Source organism: Cebus imitator, unplaced genomic scaffold, assembly GCF_001604975.1.
Source record: "Cebus imitator isolate Cc_AM_T3 unplaced genomic scaffold, Cebus_imitator-1.0 Scaffold109, whole genome shotgun sequence".
Classification (NCBI taxonomy): domain Eukaryota; kingdom Metazoa; phylum Chordata; class Mammalia; order Primates; family Cebidae; genus Cebus; species Cebus imitator.
The window spans coordinates 2415364-2427603 of NW_016107424.1; the positions used below are offsets into that span (position 1 = coordinate 2415364).

A 12240-nucleotide genomic window follows, 5' to 3' on the forward strand; every position below is an offset into this window, starting at 1 on the left:
TTGAAGAAGTCTGGATTAAGCAATATACACCAAGTAATTTGTTAAACTCCCAGAGTCTATGTCACTTGGAAATAGACAATATTTCAATAGTTCACAATTCACTGCCTTTGTCCTTGGAAGCAAAATCCTCAGATTTCTTAGATGATACTTACAAAAATTTTACTTGAGCCTCACCCATGGAATGTGTATAACACCCAAATTGACTCAATTATGAACGTGCCAGGCTCAGCTGACCTCCCACCTTCTGTGGGTTGCACAGCAGGTGTCTTGAGGGTACGTATACCATACTGGAAAGTTGTGCAATGTTTCTTGCCTACATCTTCCTACATTTCTCACTGACATTGCCATGTCCACATAGGCCCAAACTTCAACTGACCTAGAAACCCAATAGCAATGCCAAAGCCAATCATGCAAAAGTTTTCTTAATGCTAACTACTTTCCAAAAGACATTTTTTCAAAACAGCAGAATCTAAAGGTAAATAATCATATATATATATATATATATATATTTTTTTTTTTACAATATCCTCTCTAGTTCAAAGTTAGTGTACTTAATAAACATGAGTTCTACCAACAGAAAGAACAGACTGATTGGTAGCAGGTGTACTCTTCAGAAATCTATTTGATACCCTGATGAACACTACTTTAATAGCTACAGAAACCAAATGACTAACATATTTAATATCTCCTCTTCTGATTAAGCAGCAGAAATTCAGAATCTATATAGGGAAAACTGAGTTTGAAAAACTAAACAAAGGACAGTTCTCTCCAAGGACTTTATTACTTTAGAATGCTGGCTATTCTAGACACATCTACATAAAACACCTTAAGATTCTAAGGCTTAGATTCTAAAGGAGCTAATTCTTAACCATTAACTCTTAACCACCCACAAAATATCAGTTGCTATAAAAATGAATCGGCATTCTGAAATGTAGTGGTAGAAACAAAGACAGAAGAACCTATATGAGATGGTTTAAAATGTGAACATATATGCAACTACTGAAAGGTGAAAAAAATATAGAAAAGTCCTTCTAAATTAAGTCTAGATTGCTTTGGGATACATATTGCTTGGGAGGTGACAGAGAAAGAGGATGAAGGGAGACTCCTGAAAATAATCCACATCTATGAAGAGAGGAGACCAGGCAGAGTGACTGAAAATGGTGTAAGAAATGTGAAAGAACAGAAAGAGCAATCTATGATGTATGAAAGAGATGGAAGATGCACTACACTTACGACAGGATGGAGACCATTGGATACTAGATACTGCAAGGGCCGCCATCAATATACATGAAGGGATGAGCTGATAGCCTTTGGAGAAGCAATGTGACCTCATATGACCCAGGACAGCAATGCTCAAAGCTTGGCAGCACCTAGGTATGGCCTTCATCCTGTAGTGGGCAGAATGAGGCTATGATCATGATAATATCTATTACAAAAACCATCAAAAGAAAGAAAGAGTTAAGTGATTTTATCTTTACAAATGCCACTTGTTTTTAAGGATAATACATTCAGAAATCTTCACACTAGGTTTCAGAAGCCCAAATCCAACCTAGAAGCCAGCAACTGCTTTAGGATTTCCACCTTTTACAACAAACATGTTTAATGTTCCAGGAAGTGACCATCTCTGACGGACATATTTAACGTCACATCTTTTTGAACCCACTATATTAAGTACAGTAGGTATTTGCATTATGAAGTCAGTTGAATGACTGTGAGATTCATTTCATGATGCAATTTAAAGAAATCAATATGAGTACAAAACTACAAACATTTACATGCAAATACACAAAGAATAACTTGTTTGTGATTTTTATATTCTGAGAATATAGAAGTTGAAATATTTCTTTGGCTGTGAGAAATCTACTTTTCTATACCCTTGTATTATGAATTAAGGTCCGAAAGGTACAACAGATTAACTATATTTAAGACAGGATTCTTTTCTAATCTCTGTGCCTATTAAAGTAGCCACCTGGTTAGAAGTACTTTCCAGACGAAAAAATACTGATGAACACTGTTACTTCACAATCTTGAATGCCAAGGAAAATTTTTACTAGTTTCATTTACTACTATTCTTTAAAGTTCTTCTTGATTTTATTTTTTTTTAATTAACTATTTAATTTTTTCAGACAAGGTCTCACTCTGTCACCCAGGTTGCAGGGCAGTGGCACAAACACGGCTCACTGCTACCTTGACCTCCTGGCCTCAATGAATCCTTCCATCTTAGCCTCCTGAACAACTGGGACCACAGGCATGCACCACCATGCCCAGCTAATTTTTTGATTTTTGGTAGAGATGGGGTCTCACTAAGTTTTCCAGGCTGGTCTCAAACTCATGGACTCAAGGGATCCTCTCACCTCAGCCTCCCAAAGTGCTGGGATTGTAGCATGAGCCACGACGCCCAGCCGAAAGTTCTTTTTAAGGGTATACATCTAAATAATATCTAAGCCATAACACGTCTACTAAGTGTCAGGCACTGTCCCATATGTTTTTTTTTTTTTTTTTTTTTTTTTTTTTTTTTTTCTTTTTTTTTTTTTTTTTTTTTTTTTTTTTTTTTTTTTACCTATTCACTTAATACAGAATGCCTATGAAATATGTATTACCATCCCCATTTTACACATGAGGAAACTGAAGCATGAAGAGATTATGACCTGCCAGGCTGGGCGCAGCGGTTCACGCCTGTAATCCTAGTACTTTGGGAGGTGAAGGCAGGCAGATCACGAGGTCAGGAGTTCAAGACCAGCCTGACCAACATGGTGAAGTCCAGTCTCTACCAAAAATACAAAAATTAGCTGGGCGTGGTGGCGCATGCCTGTAATCCCAGCTACTCAGGAGGCTGAGGCAGGAGAATTGCTTGATCCTCGTAGGCGGATGCTGCAGCAAGCCGAGATTGCGCCACTGCACTCCAGCCTAGGTGACAGAGCAAGACTCCATCTCAAAAAATTAAATTAAATTAAAAAAAAAAGACAGAGAGAGGTTACGACCTGCCAAAGTCCGCAAAATTAATATGGAGAGGAATGAATAATTCTAATCTAGCAATTCTACTGAGTTTGTGCTTTCAACCTTTATGCTAGATTTCCTGAGGATTTAGAGAGCAATGAGAAATCCCATTATTCAATCATATGACAATCATAAAACTTGCCAGCTAGCAGAATTTTAAAATATTAATTCCTCTACCAACCTACTTGGGACAGAGGATGGTATTAATTCAACAGACTCCTGAATTGCTAAGCTTTTTATGAATGCTAAGCTTGATTTTCATTACACTTAAGACAAACAAACAAAACTTTTTGATAATTCTCTGGCCAGTACTAAACCCTTAAGAGAGTGAAATATTTTCTAAATTTACTACCTTGTCATCACAATATTCATACATTTTTTTAAAGCACAGGGAAAATGCATTTATATTTCAGAGTTTATGTCTCAGTCCCTGACATTAGCCCTAAACCTACTGCTGTATTAGAAAAAAATTTTGGCCAGGCACAGTGGCTCACGCCTGTAATCCTAGCATTTTGGGAGGCCAGGGTAGGCAGATCACTTCAGCTCAGGAGTTCAAAACCAGCCTGGGCAATGTGCCAAAATCCTATCCCTACAAAAAATACAAAAAAAAAAAAAAAAAATAGCTGGGCATGGTAGCGGGCACCTGTGGTCCCAGCTACTTAGGAGGCTGAGGTGGGAGCCCAGGAGGTCAAGGCTGTAGTGAGTTGAGATTATGCCACCACACTCCAGCCTAGGTAACAAAATGAGACTCTTTCTAAAATAATAATAATAATAATAATATTATTATTATTATTTAACTCTCTCTAACGATGTGGAAGACTTCTAGAAAACAAAGAGAGCATACACAGATACAAGATAAACTACAGAAAGAGTCTAGAATAGTTGAAAGGCAGTTAAAATGGAAGTAATTTAAAAGAAATAAAATGTCAGGAGGCAAGAGAGTGATGTGACAACATTCTGAGAGAGAAGGCAACCAAAGACAAAGAAAGGAAAAAGAGCTGCTATGGAGATTCCGATAAACACTTCAGAAAACACAGGAAGTGCTAACCAGCAACCGCCTGTCTACACATATAATATAAAAGCAATTCGACTTCAGTGGTCAAATCTGCCAATTCTGATCACGTCGTCTTGCTCTTCCGTGTAGTATACAAGGTAATAAAACTTAAATGTATAAATAAGTCATACTTTGAAAAGAGACAGCAGTTTTAAATTTTGCTTTCTAATTTTATTAAAAGTTGGCTATTTGGAGTTTTCCCTTGAAAGAAAATGAGTAACAACAGTAGAAATAACAAATATTTATTATTTCAAGAAAATGTATTTTATGAAAAGTCCTTCAAGATGTCAATTTTCGTTTTATTTAAAGAACAGAAATACCATTATGAATTCAGTCTGTATTCAGTGTTTAAAATTGTTTCAGAGGCTATTCAAAATAGAGATTTTAGTATCTTGGGAAAACTAAAATTCAATTTGTAATAGATTAATCAAGTTATTTTACTAATCCCCTAAACTCACTTAATACTATGAATATATTTCAAAAGTGAGAATAGGATTGAGTTTAACAAGTACAACACATCAGTCATGAAAGTTACATTATCCTCTCTGCAGTCCCCAAATATAATTTTAAACTGCTAAGAATGTGTGTATGACTAAACATTCCCAGTGTTTCCAAGTTAGGGACATAAGTAGGGCAATATTTTGAACCAAGGATATCTTCTGTAATATATTCTGAAAGTCTCATTTGAGACCAGGCAGTGGTTGAAGAGGCAAAAGAATTAGACTAAAAGAAACACATGCAATAAAACTGTGGAATACGGAGATCTACATGTAAATAAAGATATAGACATATCCATAGCTTTATCTGTGCACATGCACTCCATTAAACACTTTCCAGCCACAGAAAATAGATTTATCAGCCAATCTTCTCCAATCCTTTCATTACACACATCAATCCATTCAACTCCAAAGCTTGGAAGAGAGACTTAGAAACCACTTAATGTAAATGATTGTGGGTCATAATTACGAACCACCTGTCCTCTTATTTACAGCCATAGCTCAGTCCCAGAAAATAGAATACAAGGCTGCAAGAATCCGCTAGTAAGGATGCACTGTGAAAACACTATGGAATGCTAAAACTTGCAGACTGCAGAGTTCTACACAGGTTTTCTCTAGTTATGATAGTGTCTTAATGGCAATTTAGGGTTCTGTGTCCATAAAGAACATCATATTTTCATGTTGTCTATAAACAAAGAAATTTAATGCTTATAGCCTTTGACTAATTCAACCTTTAGCTTAAAGCCAAAAAAAAAAAAAAAAAATCTCAGGTTTAACAAAAATAAAAATTCATTAACATCACTAAAAATAGTATAGTTTGTATACTTTTAAAAAGGAGGTTTTTAAAACCAAGTTTATTCTTTTGGTGATATAACAGGAACAATGAATGTCTCTTCCTAGAGAACATGATATACACCTGTATCACCAGAATCAGTGTGTTATAGTAGTGACTATACACTAAATGGCTCTTGTTCAATGTGCTGGTAACTCACTTAGGTATGAAGTCTGATCAATTCTGGAGATGCTTCTTTTACAGTGGATGGCTGATAATAGCAATCTGGTCAGTTTGGCTGACTGAACTGAGGTAGCTATCCTGTGGCCTGAAGACTAGCTATTCCCTTGCCTTCTCCCACTAGATCGAAAGGCCCTCAAAGAAAGAAACAAAGACTTGTTTGACTTCATTAGAATGCCTAGCACACGCCTGGCACATAGTAGTGTTCAATAAATAAGTACTGATTCAATGAATGTGTTCAATAGAATAAGTCAAACTACATGTTTTAACTCCCAAAGTTTTATTTACTTTAAGGCTCTCAATTTTTGCCTAGACTGGATGGTTATAAATATCCCCTCTGTCCTAAGCAAATCTCTCATGATTAATCAATTTTTGTTCACAATAAGGAAATAAACACTAGATTTTTTTTCTACTTTGCTCTAAATAGTTTGGCTTCGACCAATATTGGCTCAAACCAAATGTAATTCTGTTTTCATTGCTTGCCATAATGTGACCTGACAAATTCAATTTTGTCTTTAAAATATGCTTTAGAATAATGCTTGTTAAGTAAACTAAGTGCCTTAGACTCCTCCATTATTTAATGCTTACAATACAGGCATTCAGCATTGAGAGATTAGCAGAAATCTACAAACCTAAGTGTGTAGGAAACTGCACTGGCTGGGACCAATTTAAAAACAACAATGTGATCAACAGCCAGATAATATACTTGAAGTTTTTAACTTTTGATAATCAGCCATAGTATCAATGGGGCCAAACTTATGAGCTTAATCTGCACAGACTTTGCAGCATGGACAGTACTTTAACCTGAGTTAGCAGATGGGTATGGGGCTAAACACATAAGAGAATAGGAGAGACACAAGGATCCACACAAATCCATCTCCCTAAGCTTACTCAAAAGGTATTCACACATAATGGGTGGCAATGTCAACAACAAAACCTTATTATTAATTTAGGTAACAGTTCACAGGCCACAGAAAAATTCTTTCAGGTTGAAGATTTCTTTCAACATATTTGGGATTATATTCTATCTATAACCTCAACAATTCCCAAATATCAATAAGAAATATAGTTACATACTAACATTCCATTACTAAGGCACAACTACATTATGAGTCCTATTATAAAACCAGAATTAATACAATCATGATTAAGTAATCTAAGTTAAGATCAAATCACAGGAAGAGTGCTACATTATCATTAATTATAAAATAGCTGTAGGCAAAATATATAGCTTTTAGGTCTGTCTTCCTGGAGGGGTTTTGAGAAAAAGTTGCTTTTTTTTTTTTTTTAAAAATGAGATTCAACTAACAAACAAGATTGTCTTACAGGCTGTTTTCGGAATTAATAATTTGAAACATAAATCCCTGTGTGCAGCGTTTGGTATGCAGTGGCAGAATTCATTGGAGACCTTGTTAGAAGTGCCTAAGCCCCGGGCCCACTCCCTGAAATGATTTTTGCTGTTTTGAGGCATTATAAAGGAACACAAATTTTAGTTACGCACATGAAATTCTGGTTCAGTGTTGAAACTCTGCCATCAGCTCAATACATTCACCTGGAAATGGAATTTAAGTTTGTGGCTATCTCTGTCTATGCCAATCTGCTCAAATTCCTAACAGACAGACAAGACATATTGGAGGATATGTAAATTGTTTATTGTCTTAAAATTCCTTGCAGATCCTTTAATTTTAAAAAGAAGTTAAAAATAAATTCAGCATTGACAACATAAGAAATATGTGTTTGAGATACTCATCTGAAGAAAAGTTACCTAGTGCAACTGGGTCTGGGTTGACGGGACTCTGCTGCCTGGAGTGGCTGCTGCTACTGCCGCCACCTTTTTTTAAGTCCTCGGCGTCACTGTATCGCCGGATCCAGTAATTCAATTCTTCCCGGTCTGCTTCTTGACACCGCCTTAGCACGGTGAGAGATCGCCTTGTTTTTTCTACCATGTCCATTATGCAGTTTAACAGCTATGTGGCAAAGGGGAGAATTGGGAAGAGCATATAAATCATCAAAATTAAATATTTTGCTGATTAGTCAAACAAACCATTTCGGGACAATGAAGGAAGCAATTTTATCCCTTAATATTTTCTATGGCTAGATTTGAAACTCAGAGACAATGGATGAGAAAATTCAATGGGCATGAGAAGATGGATATATGAACATTGAGTCAGAAGGAAAATTTTACCTGAAGGCATTAAAGCCAGTAAATCCATCTCTCCAAATACTAATCCCATTACTTTATAAACTAAAGGACCGTTTCACAATAAAACAGTAACCCACTGATCTGACTTTGATAACTCCTTTCTAAGATCTAAACATTTCTCTTAAGTGGCTTTCACATCGATTTAGAAATCAAATCCTATATTCTGCTTCGAACATTCTCACTCATTATTCTTTTTCAAGGATAACAGGAAACACAGTACCTTCAAAGCATCACCAAGCTTTTACTTTATCACATAACCCCACTCCGGTTGTTTTCCAAACATTTTTTAATCCCAAATGATTACTGATGTCTTACATGGTCAAGATGTTTCCACTCTTCTGCCCATTCTCTGTCTGTTAGTCTGTGATCGATCATTTCTTCTTGACGTGTGCCATGCAACCCTACAAAAACAGAGAAGGCTGAATCACCCTAAAGCATTCAATACACAACCCATACACACACAGACTCATCGCAAGGACTATGTGGGCAAACTCAATGACATAAAACACATTTGATTTTGAATGGAGACATGAGTCATACTTAGATTCAGAATTACCTAATGGGTTCCTCATAGAATAAAATATTAGAACTAGAAGGAATTTTAGAGGTCATCTAGTCAGAAGCATTTGTTTTACATATAAGGAGACAGTTAAGTGACACCAAGACTACAGCTAGTTATCCATGGAACACTCCCTAAGTAAAAATATATTCTAACTCTACTTTTGTACCAATCCGGTAAAATAAAAAATGAATAAATAAATAAATAATATATATATTCTAACTCTTAATAAATACAAGAAACCACAAGTAGATATTAAGTGGTTTTAAAGCATTGCTGTCCTGCATTAAAACTAAAGACAGCATAAGTCATTTTACATGGGAAGGGATATGCTTTCCCAAAACAGGCATGCTAAATTTTTCCACATTTCAATAACATTGCATGAATGAATACAATCCTAACACATATACATCCATGATAAAATTAAACCATGAAGAGAAGGCTTGTATAATATGGAGCTACATATACTCACTCGGTTTACCACAAAATAAAAAATAAATAAAAGTAAATTGGAAATTCTTCATGAAAACAATAAACGTATCAGATATAATTTGACAAATATTATAAATCCAAGTGAATAAACTGAAAAATACCTAATTTGAAGTCCATAAGTTGTAATGCTCTTTAGCATCATAGTTAAGATACCAGCATGAAAAAGCAATAATAAGTATTACTTTTTATACTCACTTGGTAAGTATTTACCAAGTGAACACCAAAATATTAATTAATGTAAGCAGTTAGCTAGGATGCTCATTAAAATAGGAAGTAAACGTGTCTCACTAAAAAGATAGGATGGGTCAGGTGTGGTATCTCACGCCTGCACCCAGCACTTTGGGAGGCCGAGGCGGGCGAATCACAAGGTCAGGAGATAGAGACCATCCCGGCCAATGTGGTGAAACCCATCTCCACTAAATTAAATACAAAAAATTAGCCAGGTGTGATGACGCATGCCTATAGTACTAGCTACTCAGGAGGCTGAGGCAGGAGAATTGCTTGAACCCAGGAGGTGGAGGCTGCAGTGAGCCAAGATCATGCCACTGCACTCTAGCCTGGGTGACAGAGCAAGACCATNAAAAAAAAAAAAAAAAAAAAAAAAAAAAAAAAAAAAAAAAAAAAAAAAAAAAAAAAGGATGAACGGCTCTGATCAGAGAAACCTGGAAACTGTTGTTCCTTTTACATAATCACTTTATATTCTACTGTAAAGGAAAGCCATGGGGCTGTGGCATTATTTTGCATTCTAAATGATCAAAACTATTATTTTTGGTTACCAATTCTCAAAATGTTACTCTGAACAACAAATAAAGTTTGTCATGGTTTGGGCTTCTAGATAACTGGGCTACCTCTCTGTGAAATTTATGTAAGAATTAAATGACAATAGGAGTTACAAGACACTGAATTTCACTTTTTGTGAGATTTAAGTGGTTAGAAATCCCTTCTTTTAGCTGATTTACACAAATAAAGATGAGTCACATGACTGTGTTCAGCCAACCATGTAATGCAATTTCATTTACAACTGATGAAAGTGAATAAATTTATGACAGCCCTTTCTCAGACTAAATAAAAAGCTAAATGTAAGACACCTTGTACTATTCCTGTCCAATCAGAACATATTCTGAGATACATTTTAAAAGTTAAAATTGTCAATGCCATCTATTGGTAAAAAAGTAAAAGTGTAAATATGTTGAAAAAATATTTAGTTGTTGCTCTGTTGTGATTATTTCGAGTTGAAATGTTTGCAAATATGTTATTTTTGTTAACTTATTTGTTGCCTGTGTTTTAGGGAAAAACCATTACTGTTAAAATTAGTCACCACAGAGAACAACTAGAAAGTGATAACGATATAAATGTGACAGTGACTTTCATGTTAGAGGCATCTGAATATTAGACTTTAAGGAAAAGAATTCCAGAGATCTCAAAAGCTTGAAAAATTCAGCAGACAAAAATCAATTGTAACACAAGCCATAACACCTGGAGAAATATTAATGAGCAACAAGATATCTGTGGCTAGTAGGATTTCAGCATTTATAAAACAGTACTAAGCTTCAATTTATTTTTAAAAAAATACTAAGTGCATTAGAAACATGTAAAATATGATATTCATTTGCTGCTTTTGAACCCTGAAAGTCATTTGTTGGATATAATCAAATCTTTAAAAATAAAAAATAAATCAAGATTTTTGGTTTATTAATTTATCTATTTAAGATACTTAAATATTCAGCAACACCCAATTTTTATTTTCATAATACCAGGGGGATGTATTGGGGGAAACAGCTCATAATCATTAAATAGCTCATAATCACATTTGCATTTGTGGGAAATTTGACACTAATGTTGAGTCTTAACTGGTTATTATGTTTTAGAATATTTTAGCTAACTAGAATAAAACTCTAAGCTTACTTGTAAACTAATGCTGCTAACAAGTTACTTTACTAAAGGATCCTAGTGAGTATATGTCCCTACACATAATGGGAACTTATAAATCGTAGCAGACTAAGTATATGTTTATGACAATTTTTATATTCTCAAAATGGCAGCCTGATGTAACACCATAATTTGTTGCTCATACATCAAGATTTTATTTTATATTAACACACACTAAACTCTGCCAGACTTTAGGGATGGTTTAGTAGCTGCACATATTTATAGAGATTAGCACTATTAGTTTTATAAGCTAATATAATTAAAAGGTAAGGAACACAGTCTGAAGAAAATAACATAAAACCAATGGATACCAATATAATTCATAAAGGGATATTTTACATTACTTGATGAAAACATAATCATTGCACATAAGTATAATTACTTCCTTGCTGATTACTGTATAGTGCACTGGAACTAATATTTCACAAAATATCACCTGCTGCCTAAGAAACAGGCCATTTGCTAGCACACCTATAAAACTGGATCCCTTGAACTGGTTTCACAGTGACCTGATGACTCCACTGCTATTTAAAAACTTGCAATCATGATTTTCAGTCCTTAAGTCATAAATAAGTGGAAAGGCTTTGTGTAGAAGAGGGCTGTTATCACATTTGATTTGGGGGCCAAAATATCAATCCAGATCAAGAAATAACATAACCACCTTTGAAAGCTCTTCAGAAATGATACCTGTGAGAACGTTAGACAGATTGGCTATTAAGAAAGCACAAATTATATGTTTAGCCATTTGTCTGACACACTATATAAACGTAGAAATTACTGTTGTGGAGAACCAGAACTACTAATTTACTGTCTCACAACCAAAGCCTCAATTGCCCCTCCTTTCACCCTGACTCTCTTTCTGTTTTCTAAACATTTGGGAAGTTGGGTGCAGAAAGGCAAAAAAGGCCCTACACATAGCAGCACCCGTTTGCTAGCAACGTAGCTGGAACTCTAATGTAAACTTCTATATATCAGGTTCCTTCTGTGTGTGGCTAAAAACAAATCAAAACAAAACAAAAACAAAAAACACCATCACTGTAATCAAGTAGTGCATAACTGGCTGGCTGCATGCCCCAGAATTCTGTATTTTCAGCTTCGTTTTCTGGTTTTCGACTAGGACTTCCCCCACCTGCTCTTTCCAGGGTCCTGGCCACTAAGTCACCCACGTCAGGAAAGTTTGCCAGCAACTAGTTACAAGATAGAGAAAGTCCTGTTGGTGGGTGATGTGGACACAGGAGATCAAAAAAGAAGAGGAGACTATTGCTCTCAGACCTATCACAAATTAAGAACTGAAGGCACCCAAGTAACAGTATACTTACTAATAACGCTCTGACACACCATCATCTCTACCACTGAACCACTGATCCTGTGTTTAAAAAACAACTTACCTTGTTCATCTTCTCTCTCATTTTTCACGGTAGACATTTGTTCTATAGAAGGCAATGTCTTCAAAATGCTTTACTACTTTTCTTTTTTCTTTTTCTTTCTTTTTTTTTT

At 35.3% G+C, this 12240-nt stretch overlaps 1 protein-coding gene across 1 annotated transcript in view; it reads right to left on the reverse strand.

The window, feature by feature from the left end:
* Nucleotides 1–12240, reverse strand: part of RUNX1T1 (RUNX1 partner transcriptional co-repressor 1) — a 141098-nt gene that overhangs the window by 24049 nt on the left and 104809 nt on the right. Inside the window, 2 exon segments of the mRNA XM_037741862.1 lie at nt 7326–7527; nt 8079–8164. Of these exon segments, the coding sequence (XP_037597790.1) occupies nt 7326–7527; nt 8079–8164 (288 nt within the window).